General features: G+C 34.7%; 2 protein-coding genes and 1 long non-coding RNA gene across 4 annotated transcripts in view; all 3 read left to right on the forward strand.

Annotated features, from left to right (window-relative positions):
- LOC127871924 (mediator of RNA polymerase II transcription subunit 6-like) overlaps positions 1-19,639 on the forward strand; it is a 43,414-nt gene extending 23,775 nt beyond the window's left edge. Inside the window, exons 1-8 of one of the 2 annotated variants that reach the window (XM_052415201.1) lie at positions 3,451-3,533; positions 4,767-4,926; positions 5,570-5,661; positions 6,039-6,121; positions 9,524-9,563; positions 14,576-14,644; positions 16,303-16,452; positions 18,629-19,639. In XM_052415201.1, the coding sequence (XP_052271161.1) occupies positions 3,482-3,533; positions 4,767-4,926; positions 5,570-5,661; positions 6,039-6,121; positions 9,524-9,563; positions 14,576-14,644; positions 16,303-16,452; positions 18,629-18,750 (768 nt within the window). In that variant the 5' untranslated portion in view covers positions 3,451-3,481 and the 3' untranslated portion in view covers positions 18,751-19,639. Of the gene's footprint in view, positions 1-3,450; positions 3,534-4,766; positions 4,927-5,569; positions 5,662-6,038; positions 6,122-9,523; positions 9,564-14,575; positions 14,645-16,302; positions 16,453-18,628 lie in introns of those variants that run through there. The other variant, XM_052415202.1, reaches the window with a different exon arrangement.
- On the forward strand, positions 659-3,360 carry LOC127871926 (uncharacterized). Its single transcript, XR_008045616.1, has 4 exons — positions 659-1,192; positions 1,646-1,722; positions 2,617-2,698; positions 2,989-3,360. It is a non-coding gene; the product is annotated as an uncharacterized LOC127871926 (long non-coding RNA).
- Positions 12,818-13,538, forward strand: LOC127871925 (uncharacterized). The gene is made up of 2 exons (XM_052415203.1): positions 12,818-12,945; positions 13,106-13,538. The coding sequence occupies exons 1-2, from the start codon at positions 12,865-12,867 to the stop codon at positions 13,463-13,465; spliced, it is 441 nt and encodes a 146-aa protein (XP_052271163.1). The 5' UTR covers positions 12,818-12,864; the 3' UTR covers positions 13,466-13,538.
- Positions 19,640-20,252: the final 613 nt, after the last annotated feature.

A 20,252-nucleotide genomic window follows, 5' to 3' on the forward strand; every position in this document is an offset into this window, starting at 1 on the left:
GTCCATCTCATGCCTGGCGCCGCGGGCAACTATAAATCTATAAGAGCGGTAGCCCGGTTCATTGACAGACATAAGTAGAATAAACACGCTGACCATGCGTTTGTACACTGTGTATTGCTTATAATCCGATTACAAAGTGCAGTCAATTAACTTATCAGTCACCGATCACTTGCGGTTATGTTGATTGTAAAAAGTAACAGTGTATTTTAATCATCCAATCAGAATCAACATTTGTCGTCTGCTAATAATATAATGAGAGCCGGTTGGATAGATTGCGTACATGATGCAACGTCATTTCGCAATTTAAATTCTTTGTTAACAGCAACAATGAGTAATAGCGACAACGTGTTTGATGTCGTTAAATATCCAAGGAAGCCGAACATTAAATAAATCAAAACAATAGCGTATTCTACAAAACTGTTACAAAACGAAAATAAATATTAATTACAAGGGTGTGAACGCTGATAATTTGTTTGCATTGTCAATTAATGATTGGATTAAAGGAGCGACTGTTAATCGATAATCCCATTTATGCCCGATTTATATTTTTAAAACCAAATTATGGATGGGTAATATAAACGATAAGAGTCATAAACACAAACGTTTGAAATTTTCGAAAGTGTCAAATGAATTTCGGCATATGGTTCTATTTAAAGTAGCAATAACCACGCACCTGCTATGCAAATTATTGCGCAATCGGTGTTCAGGCAAAAAGTTGACCGAAAAATGTAGGGTGTTTTTAACGCTTCACTACGAGCATGAAAGAAGTAATCCAAATGAAAAATTTGCATATGTGGGAGGAGATATGTCCAAATAAGCAGTATCTGACCTTGCCATGACCGGAAAATAAAAAATCATTGCTCAAAAGTGAAAGTAAAAAATTCGAAGGCCAATATTTTGCAGAAAGAAGGCAGATTCACTTGAAATTTAGCTTTTAATAAATCAATTATTGTGTTTTTTAATAAATTCTAACCATTTGAATCAGGTATATGCGCGTGAAATAATATATATTTATTTATTTCCAACACCACTATTCCTGTGCAGTAGAGTTACTCCCCTTTACGCGGAATTATTACATTGTTGTTACGGTGAATTCGGGAGCGATCTTTTGAGCAGTTTTACGGATATCGGTACGATAAACACAGTATTTGTTTGGCAGGAAGAGAAATCGTCTCATTTGGTATCGATGCAGGTATGAATTCACTTAAATCACCTAAATTATTGTGTTAATTATGTCAAAGAAAATCTGTTCCAGATCGTACCCGCGCCATGTCGTACCGGACTTGTCTTCATTTGTAACAAATGTAAAATATAACTTCTGTGATTGATCATAATCATAAACTTAAAAGCTAAGGTACGTTATTAGTTTTAAGTTGATTATACATTTAGGGAGCATTATAATTCGCACACCATCTCATTATTAGTTTTGTTAACGTGTTAAAACTGCTATAATTAATTTCAGTTCTTATTTCATTTACAATATTAATATACAAAAAATAAATGGATATTATTATATATAAAGGTTAGGTTCTAGAATTAACCTTTGCAAAATTGAGGATGCAATGCTAAGACTCGGTTATTATGTGTCGCAGGTTTTGTGCATACCGGTATTGAAATTCTATTTTATTTACTTGTTATTTTATAGAGAACATGACTGACAAAGATCTATTGGACAGTGATTATGATGGGATTTCACAAATACATGAGCACAGTTACATTGTGGTAAGTAACATTTTAAGCAGTTGCATGTTGAAGACATTGAATTTGATGGTTAACAATTATATCCTGAATTAAAACTTAATTATTTAATAATACAGAATATACACATGCCCCTACTGTAAGAAATAATATTATTGTTGGAAATGTACTTTGTAAGTATGATGACAAAAATATGAATGTGTCTGTTCATTTGCATAGATATCGGACTCTGACGAGACACAACCACCTTCACCTTTTGGTTGACAGGAATATTCCAGTGAAAGATCAGTTGTTCAACAGCCTTTTGACAAACAGTATGTGTGGCTGCATCTTATTATTAATTTTAATATTACTATTAAAATTAAATTGGAAATTACTTCAGTTGGCAAAGGAATTCCAGTTATTTCATCATATGGCGCTACATTAAAAAGATGACTTAAATGGATGAAATATTAAATGCCCTTACAATTGGCTAATTTTGATCTCAGCATGATTTTTTAGCAAACTTTGAAAAAAGAAACATTGAATCAGTAAAAGCTTGTAGAAAACATTTGCGGTTAAATGTTCTGTTCTTTCAGTTTGTCAGTATCACTTAATTAATATTTGCATGCAGTGCACTATTATATTTCAGCATCTTTGGAGTTCCTTTCATGAAGAAAACAAGCTCTTAATTAATGTATCGACAATGATTTACTAAATCCAAGAAGTTGTTTAAAGATATTGAGCTGTTACATACATTCGCCTATTATGAGTTCGAAACTTCTTACAGTAATTATTATAATATTTTTTAATTATTTTATTATATGTTTATCTTTTTTTGAATAGGTGTGTGTTAAACTATTCTAACAAATAGTGTTTCTGTTTCATCTTACAAAAGTATATAAGATTTAATTTAGCAATGCATTGTCGATCTTTTAGAATTCCTGGTGCTGCCATTCCTAATCAACCGACATATCAGAATTTTGGATAAGAATTCAGATTACTGGCTGCATATTCAACCGTAAGTGTTTTTCCTGTTCAATTTAACTGCTAATTCATAAATAAAACTTTGTTTAAGAGAAATAATATTACTTAGAAAATGTTCTTAAATACCAGGTTGTATCACATTTGTATTGGGTGGGTGGGGCAGTTGTACATGTTTTGGATAATGTTTTTTTTTAAATACTAACCAAATAAGTTTTTGTTTTTTGAACATTTATTCTTGTTTTGTTGTACATTATTTCAACTGTGATATTGAATCACATGCACATTTGCAATTTAGAAAAATCAACTTTGTATTGTCTATTTCAGGAATTTTTGGGTCCTGGGTTGGTGGGGGGTAACGTGTTTCAGACCAGAATCCTGCCGGACCATCCAATTGCAAGGACATCTAACATAGCTGAAATGTATCTGTAATGAATTATTAAAAGTTTGGATAAAAAATGTGTTCTTAAATCATTATTTTAAACAAATTATACACCCAGGTTGACTATTTTGAAAAAATGAAAAATGACAATTTTTACACATGGGATTTTTCAATGTTTCCGCATTCACTAACATTACTTTAGACAATGTAAGATAGACAAACCATACATATTTGGAAATGGTTTACTAATATCTATCAGAAAATGTATAATTTTACTGGGTTTATGTCAATTTTCAAAATCAGTGGTTATTGCTATTTAAAGATATGATGAAATAAGCTCCCAATTAGGACCGTTGTATTGCAACATGCGTAAATCACCTGACACGGTTTGCACACGTCGTGTACAGCTATTTTGGTTACAAATTCTACATTAAATAAATGAATGTCTTTGTCCAGATAAAAAGCGTGCGAAATACAAATTTCGTAGCAGGTACAACATTGAGATAATTTAATTTCCATTTAAAGTATCTTTGTAAATTTCAACTAAAGTACCGGGGTATCTCGCACATTATTTAGCATTGACATTTCCTTATTAAAAAAAAATGTACAAATGTTGTCTTGTTACCGTTACGCTGTATCAGTTCCTTCATTATTGAAACAATTATTGTATTGTATACTGACTGCACACTAGTGTCGTAACATAGGGATGCTATACGTTAATTCGGACAGCTCTTTAAGTCGGACACAAGTAAATAAATGATTTAATACTCTCTTGATTTCTTTGAAACTTTGTATTTGTTGTTAAAAAGGGCAATTTCATTGATTAACACCATGAGAGTCAATAGTATTGATCATCTAAACGCTTTATTTACTTTTCCGACTTTACGTACTGTCCCCCCCCCCCTGCGAAACGTCACCCATCCGGAAAAGTGAACACCGCGGATAGGCGTTTTTGTTTAAGTACACGGTGCCTGTACTGTAAAATTAATTTATGATATTGACTGTGTACATCAGACTACTTGCTGTATTATGTAGATGTATACATATCATGTATATGTAAATGAAGAAATGAAATACAGATGAAAACTTGCCTCTTATCATTTTGTAGGTAAATTTTATGGGCTACCAAATATTTGTATTGGTAGCCCAGTGGGCTACCTGAAAAATAAGACAATTTTCGGACACTGAGTAAACTCAATACGTGTAAAAGATAAATATTCTTTTGAGTTTACTGGCCAAGATGTTTAAAATAAAAATTTCTTTAAAATAGTTGATTTCCTCCAGACAATCACTATTTACATGTATAACAAGGTTATTGACCAAAGCATACAGGCCTTTTTGTCTTAGAAAGAAAATCATACTAACTGTTTTTGAGACAAAGTGATTCTAATAGTCATAAAAATCTGTGCTTGCATTACTTAAAATTGTGTTGTGTCCTGAGAAAACTGGACTTAATGCATGTGTGTAAAGTGTCATCGCAGATTAGCCTGTGCAGTTCACACAGGCTAATCAGGGACAACACTTTCCGCTTTTATGACATTTTTCGTTTAAATGAAGTTTCTTCATAGCAAAAATTCAATTTAGGCAGAAAGTGTCGTCCCTGATTAGGCTGTGTGGACTGCACAGGCTAATATGGGATGACAGTTTACGCACAGGCATTAAGCGAAGTTTTCTCAGAACGCGGCTCAATTGGATAAATTTTAAATATCTTATTGCTCATCAGAGAACAGTCTGAATTTGACATGGCATGATACAGCCTGGATCCCAGTGTTGAATCCCGGCAACATCCTCGACTACTTCAGTGAGAGGAGCAACCCGTTCTACGACCGCCAGTGCAACAATGAGCTCATCAAGATGCAGAGGCTCAGTCAGGACCAGCTGGCGTAAGTAAGGTTTGGGCGTGGAAAGTCATTTTAAAAATGTGGTCGTCCTGCCAGGATCATTTCTTAGATTTGTGTAAATTCATATTTTTTATTATAAAATCATTAGCCCGCTAATTTTTTGTTCTAACCTGTACCTTTTCTGATCTTTCAAGATTTTTACTTCCTTATTTTAGGTATCTTCTTTGAAATAAAATCTATTGAATTGCATGATTACTCCATACTTATTTTTTTTCAGCAAATTTTGAAAGAAAGTCATTTGAATTGCAGCCGTGTTCCATACTTTTTTTTTCATCAACATTACTATTCTAATCTTAAAATGAAAATCATTTTAACTTCAGCATTGTTACACACTTACTATTTCAGCAAAAAGAATGTTAATATCTTCTTTAAAAGATTTTTTTTTTTAGTCTAAAGGCTATTTTTTTTAGCTCCATAATATCGAAAGCCTGAAGCTTATTTAAATGCTCTTGAATCCGTTTCCTGGGCCTTAAACCAGTACTTGGTGTCTTTGGGAGAAATCTAAAGAACGCCCCCACAGTGGGGATTGAGCTCATGACCTCCTGGTCGCTAGGCGGACACCTTATCCATTGCACCATGACGATCAGTTGAACTTCACTGTTGTTCCATACAAATTTTTTTTCAGCAACATGACTGGTATAGAGTATGTGCTGTTACATGTCCAGGAACCCATCCTTTACATCATCAGAAAGCAGTACAGGCAGTCTCCTACACAGGGTAGGTGCAACAATACAAGCTGATGGCTTTGCCTATGATAGACGAAGATAGATCCGTAAGGGGCCTGCAGTATGTAAATCACTTTATGCCCTATAATTGTTATGCCCCAAGCATCTAAATATTGGCATAAAGTTTATCACATATCATCTGATCATAAGTATGTGCATTAAGTTTACCACATATCATCTGATCATAAGTATGTGCACTGAGTTTACCACATAGAAAGGCTAAGCAAGCATATATAAGTATGAGTAGGTCAACCAGCTGCCATAATCAGTATATAGCTTAATAACATTGTAAACAGTAGACCAAACATTCAAACAGACAAATCTGACAAACTGACAGATGTCATTGTGAGAGACTGGTTACGATTCCAGTGGTCCCCCAGACTGACTACTACATCATAGCAGGGGTGGTCCACCAGGCTCCTGACCTGTGTACCTTCGTGAACTCTAGACTGGTATGTGAATCTTTGTGAACTTGAGACTGGTATGTGTATCTTTGTGAACTCTAGACTGGTATGTGTACCTGTGTGAACTCTAGACTGGTATGTGTACCTGTGTGAACTCTAAACTGGTATGTGTACCTGTGTGAACTCTAGACTGGTATGTGTATCTTTGTGAACTCTAGACTGGTATGTGTATTTTAGTGAACTCTTGACTGGTTTGTGTACCTGTGTGATAGGGCTGCAACAATATACCGGTATATCGGTATATATCGCAATACGGAATCCGCATATTGTATTGCGATATGATTTTCATCATACCGGTACGAAAATTTTACAAAAATTCATTCACATTTCGTCCAGAAAAGCCATCCGAAATAATGATAAAAAGGTAAACAAAACAAAGCAGTGTAAATTATTTTTTACGTAAAAAAAGCATTCTAAAAAGTGTATTATACGGAGTAGCGTTGTTACATGGGAGCATTCATTCGATGCTTTTGAACAGATTATCGTTGAATTAATTGCGCACAGCTGTAAATGTTTCGTTCGATTCTGATTTGAGCATTATTTGTAATCCGAATTTCGGAAATACGCTTCCAAATTTGAATGCTAACGCGACAATAAAAAATTATAGCGTCAAATAAAAAGTGCTTTATCCTTTGTCTCAATAAAAAGCGCGCGAAAATTATACAGACATGTAGAACGTCGCATGGAAAGTATGGGTGTATTTTGTGTTGTATAAAAACGGGAACATCACGTCAGCTGAATTACGCGTGTTCAGTGGGAAAAACGCCCCGGTTGGACGTTATTTCATCACATCTTTAAATAGTAACAATTGCATACTTAAGAAAATTTGCAAATGTTTGTGTTTCTTATTATTCTTGAGCACATTTATAGTAAATATTTACCAGAATTTGCTTTAAAATTGGAATTTATGGGGTTATTGGGTAATTGGCAAGTTATAATTTTGGTACAAGTTAGCAATATATTGCGATATATTGCAATACGGGTTTTTGAACTGACAATATATTGCAATACGGTTTTTGGCGTATTGTTGCAGCACTACTGTGTGAACTCTAGACTGGTATGTGTACCTGTTTGAACTCTAGACTGGTGTGTGTATCTTTGTGAACTCTAGACTGGTATGTATACTAGAGCTGCAACGATTCACCAACAGCTCGATTCGATTCGATTTCGATGTCAGACACTCCGATACCGATTTTTTCGATTCGATTCGTCTCCAAACCTAGTTTTATCATATATTCACTCTTATGCATCAAAACTAACATTTCTGTTCAAATGTGATTTCAATAAAACACATGAAAAAGAATAGCAAATTAGGACTCAATTTTAATATAAAAACTTCTGACTAGAAGATTGTGTTGATTACACAATAATATAAAAAATAAATAAATAATCATAAGAACGTATCTGGAATCAGTTGAATGGTAGTACTATCACTATTACACCTTTACCCAAAACCGCTATAAGCATGTCTACCACTGTGCCATGACAGCATCACCTGGTACCTGTAGGACAAATCACATTCTCTAATAAACTTAACAAAACTCCAACAGAAATAGAACTACTTTTCTGGCTGGCGACTTGAGTAGTTGCACTTGTGCGACCTCTTTGTCTTGCTAAATCAACGTTATGTTTGCGTTTGACATATTGCATTAAATTAGATTAGTGGTTGAGCCGGACTTAGCGTACGCCACATCCGTGAAGCACAGTTTACACGTTGCTTTATTGGTAGGGCTACCATCCCGAAACCCAAAATACTGCCACACTTTTGATTTTAGCTTCTTAGGCGCATCTGATAATTTCAATTTGTCGGCAACAACTTGTTCAGCCATTTTGACGCTTTTTCCGAAAGTAGACCGTAACGGGCTTATTGATTGGATGACTAAAGTAATAAGCAACCAATCGCGCGCGTCGTAATTACAGGTAAAGATAAAACCTACACCTTCCTGTGTCAATAGTCAGAATACAGCGCGTTTTACGTATCTATGTATATATATATGTATATATGTTAAAGAATCGAATCGAATTTGGTAGGTTTGGTATCGTAATCGAATCGAAGCATTTCGAATCGATTTTCGCTGAATCGGATCGAATCGTTGCAGCTCTAATGTATACCTGTGTGAACTGTAGACTGGTATGTGAAACTTTGTGAACTCTATACTGGTATGATTATCTTTGTTAACTCTAGACTGGTATGTGTATCTTTGTGGACTCTAGACTGGTATGTGTATCTTTGTGAACTCTAGACTGGTAGGTGTATCTGTGTGAAATCTAGACTGGTATGTGTATCTTTGTGAACTCTAGACTGGTATGTTTATCTGTGTGAACTCTAGATTGGTATGGGTACCTGTGTGAACTCTAGACTGGTATGTGTACCTGTGTGAACTCTTGACTGGTATGTGTACCTATGTGAACTCTAGACTGGTATTTGTACCTGTGTGAACTCTAGACTGGTATGTGTATCTTTGTGAACTCTAGTCTGGTATGTGTATCTTTGTGACATCTAGACTGGTATGTGTATCTTTATGAACCCTAGACTGGTATGTGTATCTGTGCGAAATCTAGGCTGGTATGTGTATCTTTATGAACCCTAGACTGGTATGTGTATCTGTGTGAACTCTAGACTGGTATTTGTACCTGTGTGAACTCTAGACTGGTATGTGTTTCTTTGTGAACTCTATACTGGTATGAGTATCTTTGTGAACTGTAGTCTGGTATGTGTACCTGTTTGAACTCTAGACTGGTATGTGCACCTGTGTGAACTCTAGACTTGAATGTGTATCTGTGTAAACTCTAGACTGGTTTGTGTATCTGTGTGAACTCTAGACCGGTATGTGTACCTGTGTGAACTCTAGACTGGTATGTGTATCTTTGTGCACTCTAGACTGGTATGTGCATCTGTGTGAACTCTAGAATGGTATGTGTATCTGTGTGAACTCTAGACTGGTTTGTGTATCTGTGTGAACTCTAGACCGGTATGTGTACCTGTGTGAACTCTAGACTGGTATGTGTATCTTTGTGCACTCTAGACTGGTATGTACATCTGTGTGAACTCTAGAATGGTATGTGTATCTGTGTGAACTCAAGATTCGTATGTGTACCTGTGTGAACTCTAGACTGGTATGTGAAATATGTGACTTCTGTGTATAACACAGAAATATACAGGCTGAGTTCCATCTTAGTATTAATTATTTACATGCAAAGATTGCAAGAAATTTGTTATTTGTAAATCATAGTAATTCAAACTAAGCTTAATGTTATCATTTTTGTCAGGTTTGTTGTATAGTAATTATTCACTTTGTATGTCTAAGCAGATTTTATTTTCTTAATGAATGCAATTATGTTTTATTTTCTGTTATAGTATTGAATTTTTGTATCGATTTTTCCTTACAGACAAACACAATATTCAACCTCCAGTCTGCATTTGAAGAAGGTTAGAACTATAGGCAGTTTGCTAATAACACAATTCATTACATAAAGTAGTTTTGGACAAATTAACCTTGGACTTGTGGTCTTTTGCAGAACAATCCATATGTAATATATTCTTCATAACACTTTTTAGCTCGACAGATCACAATGTGCTCATGGTGAGCTTTTGTGATCGCCTTTAGTCCATTGTGGGTCATCAACATTTACTTTGTTAACACTCTAGAGGCTACATTAATTGTTCCATCTTCATGGAACTTGGTGAGAACACATATACCAGTGATATCTTGGACGAGTTCGAAAATGATTCCGGTTGGTGGAAAAATATGGCTGCCAGGGAGTGTGAAAGTTTTCCTTATATGGCTTAAGTAAAATCTTGTTTACTCTCTAGAAGTCACATTTATTGACTGATCTTCATGAAACTTTGTAAGAGCATTGTGTCCCAATAATATCTTGGATGAGTTTAAAAATGGTTTCGGTTGGTTGAAAAACATGGTCGCCAGGGGATGGGGCACTTTTCCTTATAAAGTTATAGTAAAACACTCTAGGAGTCACATTTATTGTCCAGTCTACATTAAACTTAGTCAGAACATTTGTTTGAATGATGTCATAGTTGAGTTTGAAAATGATTCCCATATGTTGAAAAACATGACTGCCATGGGGCAGGGCATTTTTTCTTCTATGGCTATATTAAAACCTTGTTCACATTCTAAAAGTCACATTTTAAGTCCAATTGTCATAGAATTTGTTCAAGTGATATCTAGGCTGAGTTTAAGAATGGTTCTGGTTCGTTGAAAAACATGGCCACCTGTGCGCAGGGCATTTATCCTTATATGGCTATAGTAAAACATTGTTAACCTTCTAGAAGTTACATTTATAGTCCACCAATCTTTATGAAACTTGGTCTATGAAAGTTTGTTATAATGATAGCTTGGCTGAGTTTGAAAATGGTTTACAGAAAAACATGACTGCCAAGGGGCTCCAGTTTTCCATATATGGCTACAGTGAAACCTTGTTAACACTCTAGAAGTGACGTTTTGAGTGCAATCTAAGTAAAACTTGGGGTCTCTTATATGACTATAGTAAAAAATTGTTACATTTATTGGAAAATCTTCATTAAAAAAAATTCAGAACCTTGTCCCACTCAAATCTCAGCTGAGATTGAAACTGAGTCAAGTAAGCTGTAAAACTAGGTCATTAGGTCAAATTTAAAAAAAAACATGTTAATACTCTAGAAGCCACTTTTTTTAGCCCAATCTTCATGAATGAGCTCGCATTTTTTCAGAAGAGTCTTCTCGGTCTACTTCTGTTGGGTCTCAGGTGAGCGCCTTTGGGCCCATAGCCCTCTTGGTTAATAATAACTTATATCTGATTGCATATGAATACATGATTTACTCATATCAGAATGCCTGTATAAATGAGGTAATAAGCTAATTGACCATTTTTAGCTCACCTGTCACGAAGTGACATGGTGAGCTTATGTGACTGTGTGATGTCCGTTGTGCATGCGTGCGTGTATGCGTGCGTGTGTCCGTCAACAATTTGTTTGTGTAGACAGTAGAGGTCACAGTTTTTATCCTATCGTTATGAAATTTGGTCAGAATGTTTATTTTGATGAAATCTGGGTTGTGATTGTTTGTGGGTCATCTGGGGTCAAAAACTAGGTCACTAGGTCAAATAATAGAAAAACCTTGTGTAGACAATAGAGGTCACAGTTTTCATCCAATCTTTATGAAATATGGTCAGAATGTTTATCTTGATGAAATCTGGGTTGGGATTGTATTTTGATCATCTGGGGTCAAAAACTAGGTCACTAGGTCAAATAATAGAAAAACCTTGTAAAAACCTTGTGTAGACAATAGAGGTTACAGTTTTTACCCAATCTTTATGATATTTGTTCAGAATATTTATCTTGATGAAATCAGGCTTGGGATTGTATTTGGGTCAACTGGGGTCAAAAACTATGTCACTAGGTCAAATAATAGAAAAACCTTGTGTAGACAATAGAAGTCACAGTTTTCATCCAATCTTTATGAAATTTGGTCAGAATGTTTATCTTGATGAAATCTGGGTTGGGATTGTATTTGGGTCGTCTGGGGTCAAAAACTAGGTCACTAGGTCAAATAATAGAAAAACCTTGTGTAGACAATAGAAGTCATAGTTTTCATCTGATCTTAATGAAATATGGTCGGAATGTTTATCCTGATAATAACTGATTTTGAATCGTTACAGGGCTCCCGCTGCCGTTCGCCAGATTCGCCAATGGCAAAAATTTAGCAATTCAGCGAATAAAAGAATTGTTTGGCGAAAACGTTCGGCGAACAATTTTTTTCCTGACAGATGCCGTCCCAGATAATAAACTCTTTCAGCTGTAGACTGTGCTTCAATACATCGCTGTGTTATTGACCCGAAAAATTGATACGCAGTCAGCATTAACACCGGTCAGAACCAGTCATCGAGACAAAGGAAAATGACTGGTGTAAAAACAAAACAATGGTGAAATCGCACATCTTATCGGCTTAAATAAACAATTACATCTGATTAAAGATTAAAGATTGCTGCCAATTTCAATCAATTAGAGTAAAAGCCGTTAGCGAATTATCAACTCAGTCACACAATGAACGTATAAAGTAAAGAAGTTGATAATTGATTTTAATTTCGAGAAGTTTGTAATGTTTGTAATGATTAAAGGCTAAATATGTTACAATTGTGAATGATGATAGATCAACGGGTATAAAACCCTTGACATTTTCGGCGAAAGTGTCGGAAATTGCGACTGCCATTATGGCGACAATAGGCAATAAACGTCCTTTGGACTCTGACAAATCTAATGACATGGTCTAAAAAAAAATCAAATCTGATAAAAGATCATTCAAAGATGTTTGGCTTTCGGAATTCAAGGGGTCGGACTGTAATGGAAACTCAAAAACGATGTATTGCAAAATATGCATACAGTTTCAAAAATCAAATTCATTCACTTTGGGTGTAGTATGTTGAAAAAAGACATTTCAAAACAGGAAAAATCAAAAGGTAATAAAAAATAATGACAATCAATATTAAAATGAATATACATGAACAATTTTTATATTATTTATAATTTATTAAAAATAACAATAATTTTGTTATGTTCATAATAAATATATATTGACACTTTTCAAAATGAGCTTTTTGTTTTGAAATTTAGCATATTTAATTTTATTTTTTTTTCAGATCACAAAGAGGCCTCACAAGCTTGAAGTCTGAAAACATCAATGACAAATGCTCAGGCTGCAGCAATATCCAAAAGTGAAGCGGATGTAGTGTCGGCTATGACTAATGTGTACTTTGCTGCACAACATACTCTTGCATCATCGCTGGTTCCAGACCTGAACAGATTGTGTGTCTTGCAGGTAAAAAAATAAATAAAACACCTTTAAAACAAATTTGATTTGTTTTAAATTGCTTGATAAAATTTGATTTTGTTTAAGTTTGCTACAAATATTGAGCAAAATATACTTGAAATTATAAATTATATTTTCAGGGTGCAAATTTGTATTAATATATTTTCAGGATGCAACCCAGCTCAATGACCTTCGAGTTGACAGCCACACGTCATATGAACACAGCTCCAGTGTGTCGGAATTTCAAAACTGTATGGCAGACGTTCTGAGGAGTGATCTTCTCCAGAAGATACAGACATCATGCAAGTACAGTATCATGATCGATGAGAGTACAGACATTTCAGTGAAGCAAAATTTAGTGACCTATGTTAGACTTTTGGAAACTGATGAGTTTGGAATGGCTGAACTTCAAAGAGCAAATGCAGAGAGCATATATGAGAATGTAGTTAATTTGCTTGGTACAAAGGGAATTGACATTCAACATCTCTCAGAAATTCTATTAAAATTGAAAACTTGGAGAACTTGTTGATTTTGTCTATAGACAGCCCACCAATGGAAAAGTTTTATTTCAAACATGCTTTCAAGATTTGGGCTGGATTGAAGTTGAGGCGGATTATGGCCTTTGGCTAAAACGTATGTTCAGGATATCATGTGCTCATGTAATGTAAATTTATCATGTGCTTATTCTATGAACATGTGCTTGAGTTATGATGTGTGTATATCTATAAATGTTTTGTTGTACTGTTGAACATGCTCATGGTGAGCTTTTGTGGTCGCCTTTTGTTTTGTTATGCACACATGATGTGGATAATGGCCTTCTGCTAAACTGTATGTTCAGGATATCATGTGCTCATGTAATGTAAATTTATCATATGCTTATTTTATGAACATGTACTTGAGTTATGATGTATGTACTTCTATAAATGGTTGGTTGTAAACTGTTTATTTTTGTTATGCACACATGATGATTATAGTAATAAACATATTAAAGCTTTGTTTTGTAGTTTCTTTTTTTACACCCCTTAGCCTAGACATACAACAGGTGGTTCCTAATGCTTTGCTAAAACTTTGGCTACAGTTTCTTAAATTTGGCTACAAAAAATTACATTTGGCTAAAATGTTGGCTATAGAAATTTTTGGGCCAGGGGGAGCCCTGAATGTGTACGGGTCATCTGGGGTCAAATATTAGGTCACCGGGCCAATGCTAGTAAAACCTTGTGTAGATGAAAGAGGTCACAGTTTTCATCACATCTTAATGAAATTTTGTCAGAATGTATTAATTAATGACATCTGGCTTGGGATTGTATATGGGCTGATAGAATTTAAGTTGATGTAGCAAGGTTAGTCAGGTGAGCGATTCAGGGCCATCATGGCCCTCTTGTTTAAAATGTCATGTCAGTGATTGGGTGTAAAACTTTTGCTGTCTGCATGGCTTATCAGAGATGACACTTTTCCCCTAAATTGGATTTTTGACCAGAGACTCCCTTTAAAAGAAAAAACACACATAAAAAACAACAAAAAGTGTCTTCCCTGATAAGACTTTGCAGACTGCACAGGCTAATGTGGAGTGACACTTGACACATATGCATTAAGCTCAGTTTTCTCAGAATTTGGAACTTAACTGATTTTTGTTTTGCAGCCAAGTCCTTCTCAAGGTACCACCCTTCCAAAGGTTACTGGTGGGAGTTCAATCAACAGGAACAGTCAGGTATAGAGAAACTTAGAAATGTATTTTGCCGCATTTGTAGTCCCTTCAAGTTACATTTAATTAAAGACCGTTCTTACTTAGTTTAATTTTAAAGTCTTCGTTTCCAACCCTTAGATACTGATGAGCAGCAAACAGCACAAAACCTGAACAGACTTTGAGTAACTCGCAGGCTGTTCTGGTTAAAGCTGTTTGCACATAGCCATTTTTACTTTGCTTCTTAGTGGGAAAGGGATACCTTATTTGTTCAAAACATTGATCAGTTTCTTTATAACTCTGTGGAAAGATTATCACTTTTAAAAATCATCACAAGGAATACTACAATTCTGCAAAATTAATCCTTCAAAGTGTTGCTTATAAAAGTAAAGAGAATTTTTTAACTTAACTTTTAAGTGTGGATTTTCAACAGTGGTTAAAGTTGTTTAACAATTGTGTCCCTGTATATATAACTGGGATCTTTTCACCATTTGTAATGCAGGAACTTGCAGTACCTATATTGTTCTAACAAACAGTTGAAACTTTAAAACTCATGGTATTTGAGTAGGGTGAAATAACTATAAGAGCTTCCTTTGACACTGATTATAGAGAAATATTGGTGAATTAAAACTGATAATTCACTGTTTTATGCTGTTTTCATAACGCCATTTTCACTTTGCTTCTGAGTGGGAAAGGGTGAAAAGACAATCATGGACAAGTCATTTAGTTTCCCATGATAGGATTTGCAGTATCCATGGTGAAAAAATGTATGAGGTCCTCAGTCAGTTTTTAGAGGGAATAATGTTATGTGAACAATACTATCCTTAAAATTATGGAGGGAAGTACACGTTTTCATGTAACCCTTTCCCACTTAGAGGCAAAGTGAAAATGGCTTTGTGCAAACAGCATAAACTAGAACAATCTGCAAATAACTCACAATTCTGTTCAAGGTTTAATGCTGTTTGCTGCTCATCAGTATCTAAGGGTTTGAAATGAAGTCTTTAAAACTTGTATCTAGTAAGAAAGGTCTTAATTTAACTTGACTTTCTATGAGACTACAAACGCGTCAAAATACGTATCTAAGAGATAATGGGTTTAATAAGACCATGCCAAAACGAAATGTGTATTTCCATAATGCTACATTAGTTTTTTTTTCCTAGGACATCTTTGCATCAAATATACATCTTTAGATTACATTTTGGAAATTAAATTCCGCAAAGTTAACTTTCATGATAGTCAATATTACAAATGAAACATTCATTTTGAATACTACGATACTCTATGTTTATTGGACAATATGGTGGCAATAAGACGCTGGTAAAGGATGTAATGAAAAAGTATATGTCATCTCCTACCAAAATGACACTATTTGATTGGCTTAAAGCGGACACGAGCCCATGGTGTATTTTCCATACTCCGTGAGTGATTTCCATACACCTATCAGCATAAAAAAAGGCTTCTGTTTGATAAACCACTAGATAAGTGAGGCTCCTAGTTGTGAAATATTTAACATACCCTTCAACTGAGATTTGTATAATTAGTTTTAGCTTTGAGTCATGGCTATAAAAAAGGCTTTAAAATTATGAGAAACTAAATTGCATTGCCACATAAAGAAGTTACACCCAACAGTACTCATTTAGTGCTGTATGTTGATAGTCAAGATTATTGATGGTGGATCATTTCAGACAAAAGTGAAGGCAAGAAGAAGAGGAAGGAGGAGCCGGGCTCATTTTTCCAGCGACAGAGGGTGGACCTTCTACTTGGAGAGCTGGCCAAGAAATTCCCGCCGAAATTTGTGGCACCCAGCCAGCCTGAAGCAAAACCAATTGTGGCTGGTAATACTGACTGAGCTGTTATGAAGTGCTACCATTCGATACTTGTTCTGGGAAAATGGGGTTTAATGCATGTGCTTATAAAGCTCATTACAGATTAGCATGTGCAGTTCCCATAGGCTAATCAGGGACAATACTTTACGCTTTTATGGTATATTTTGTTAAAAGGTAGTTTCATTTTAGCAAAAATCCAGTTAAGGTGGAAGTTATGCCTCTGATTAGCCAATGTGAATGCAAAGGCTAATTTAGGATGATTATTATGCCCCCGGATCGAATGATCGGGAGTATACTGTTTTTGGCCTATGTGTCTGTCATTGTATGTGTCACAAAACTCTAACCTTGGTCATAACTTTTTAAATATTGATGATAGCAACTTGATATTTGGCATTCATGTGTATCTTATGGAGCTGCACATTTTGAGTGGTGAAAGGTCAAGGTCATCCTTCAAGGTCAAAGGTAAAAAAAATAATTAAAAATTCAAAGCGGCACATTAGGGGGCATTGTATTTCTGAAAAACACATCTCTTGTTTACGCACATGCACAAAGCCCAGTCATTGTAGAACAAAGCTACCATAATTGTATGGCAATTCACTGCAATCATCAGCTGTGACTTGTCAATCAAGGATTGAGCATGGGGATAATGAGTTCGTGTTTCAGGGGCTTTAAATCGAAAATGTTTGCATGAACAAATCAATTTTCTTAAATAACAGGAGAAACAACTTGAGACAAACACAAATATATTTTATATAAATCAAAATATATTATATATTTTGGGTAAAAGCTAGTAAATCAGTAAATTAATTAAATATGTTAAAAAAACTAGGTAATTTTGGCTTATTAATGTTATGGCATTTTATGGGGGAGTAGCCAAATCCTAAAATAGAAAGAAGTAAAATATGTTGATATTTTTTTCAATTCATCTGCAATAATTGGCATAGAAGACCTTTTTTAATAAAAACAAAAACAAAATAAAAGAAGTTAACAAGGCTAATACATTAAAATAAAAATTGTAAACAATTGATTCTGTCAAGAAAATGAGTGAACATATTTGTAATCCATGTTTCATGTTTGCCTAGATTCATTCACAAACATATATTGACATATCGTCTGGATTAAAATCAATAAATTTAGTGACTATTTCCTTTAATATACATGTATGTACGTATTTAGAAGTTGTTCTTTCAATTATTTTTCTCAAGATCAACATTATAAAACATGTTCAGATAGGTTTAAACTCTATAGAGATAACATATTTCTATGATCAGGGGTGGCGAAATCTCAAAAAACTATACTTGTCCACGGACAACCATTTAGGAAATTTAACTTGTCCGCTGCTGAGCTACACTTGTCCGTTAATGTTTATATAAATTATAAACGCATTTATTGTTATACCTACACATGTACCATTATAATCAGAACCTACGGTGTACACCTCCACGATAAAATCGTGGCCAGTTACTTAGAAAACTGATGATGGCAACTGTGTAATCATCGTTGAAATTGTGCACTTCATGCGTAAGATTGTCAAAACATTTTTTCATCACTTTAAGCGTTTTAACAAAGACTTGTTGAATTAATTACACACAACTGTAAACGTTTTGTTTATTCTCAAATGAGCATAGGCAAATGTGTAATCCGACAAACACTTCCAAATTTTAATGACAACCATTGCCATATGCAACGTAACTATCCGGCTTTGCTCAAATTTTTATGAATTAAAACATGAGGAAAAAATGATGCTAGAATTTAGCAAACATTCTGTATTATTAATGCATTTTAAAATTTAAGACGAACTTTCAATATTTAGATACCGAATGAACGAGCAATCTAGCCTGTACACTGTCTAACAGTCTGGCCGAATGTTGAAAATGCAGCATGCTCATGGTCACTTGTAGAATATGGGAGATCACTGGGCAGGAGAGTGCCCGTATTTGAGCTTGATTGATCTGCAAATAGCACTGACAATGTAATCGCGTGTCAACATCCGGTTTTGTAAATCTTAATAACGGCTTTAATACAATGTATTTTTTGTATTCCTCGACCCGACTGGTTGTCCACGGACAACTTAATTGAACAAAATCAGTTGCCCAGACAAGCAAATGTACGACTCGGGCAACTCGGACATTTGATTTCGCCACCCCTGATGATGTGCTCTGTGAACACTGTACAATTCTTACAGCTGATGACCATGTGAAAGTGGAACCCAAGGTAGAAGTGAAGCAAGAGAAACTTACCCAAGACAAACAAGCGGATAGTGCAGGCAAACCACCACCGGACAAGAAACCCAAACTGTCAAGATGATGAGACCATTTCAAGAAAGATAGCAGGGTGGAATAAGATAGAATTATTTGTGTTGAGCTCAATATTCACGTTATTGTTGAATATGAACATGCAAAGACATGTGGCAGTCTCTCGGCTACAAACAGAATTTATGTGCTGATTGTCAGAGGATTCATGTGAAGGTAGAGGATTATACAAGACTTTCTGGGACTAAAGCTTATATGTAAGCTGAACAGTAATCAAGGTCTAAAGAACTGATGACATTAAGATTTTGTTTATGTCTATTTATTCTTTAAACCTAATTTGCTTCTTGGTAGTGAAGTCTATAAAAGTGTACCAATGTGCAGAACTAACTTCAGATAAGGTTTTATTACAAAGGGCACTTTAATTATCCCCTGAAGTGCTTGTCTAATGGAGATTTGTGAAGGGTATTTTCTGAGCTATAGTCAAACTTGGGTTTTATTATAATGTATTTTTTACCAGATGCTTAAAAATTGTAAAGTAAAAAAATGTTCTTATCATAAAATCCTTGTATATAAAGTGTTCAGATTATGATGGGAAAATTGTTTTGAACATGTTTTTTTTAATTACCTTTAATGAAGATTCTATGTTGGTGTGTTACCCTTAAGTAGTTTTTTTAAGGGTACTAGTACCACTTTCTTACTATTTCTAAATTATATTTGCACAATTGTGAAGGGTATTAAGGTAAAAAACCCTTTAATCCGGAGCTATCACTCTGTTTATTTTGCATAGATGTAACAAGATCGGATTCAGGTTGTACCATAAATATAAAAAACCCTAAAAGAAACATGCATTTTATTGCTTTATTACTGCCTGTTATGATTAATACTGTTGAATGCTTTGAACAGATAATTTCATTCTTGCCTGGGTATTAAAGTTATACTGGTAACTGTGTCCAGGCTTTTTTGTTATCCAAATTATTATGTTTTAAAATTTGCAAAAAAACAAGCCCCCCTCTGGGAAACCACAGGGTTCAACATTAACTTTTTTTTACAGCAAGACCAATGGACCAGCTCCTTTTAAAATGTACAAGCCTGAATCTGATGTCTACTAGACCATAAATGACATAGCAAATAAACACAATTGTGTCATGTAACTGTTTAATCAGGATTTATCAGTAAAAAATCAGTGAACAGCAGAAAGTTATTTTTATGCATAGAGTAAACAGTTTTTGCTTTTCATCGTCAAGTTCAAACCATGGAAACTCAATTTTCCATTTAGGATAAAATTGAGTTTTCTTTTTTTTTTTATTTACGTTTCCTGTCAGTTTTACCGTCGAATTCTTCTTTTTAACAGATTTTTCGGACAAAAATCTTAACTTGAACAAAGCCATTCTCTAAATTACATTCTTTTGTCTGCTACGCCAAAATGTTTACATTGACGATACCGATTTTCGATAGAAGTCGTAAAAACATGCTGTAAAGGTTTACGACACTGCAGAAAATCATGAATATCCATGACAACTTGACAAATGGAAAAAAAGCAATTTCTGCGGTAAGCCC

This window comes from Dreissena polymorpha, chromosome 3, assembly GCF_020536995.1.
Source record: "Dreissena polymorpha isolate Duluth1 chromosome 3, UMN_Dpol_1.0, whole genome shotgun sequence".
Lineage (NCBI taxonomy): Eukaryota > Metazoa > Mollusca > Bivalvia > Myida > Dreissenidae > Dreissena > Dreissena polymorpha.

Coding starts and splice junctions, on each gene's coding strand:
- LOC127871925 (XM_052415203.1), top strand. CDS start 12,865: ATGACTAATGTGTACTTTGCTGCACAACATACTCTTGCATCATCGCTG. Junction 12,946..13,105: donor ACAGATTGTGTGTCTTGCAG/GTAAAAAAATAA, acceptor ATATATTTTCAG/GATGCAACCCAGCTCAATGA.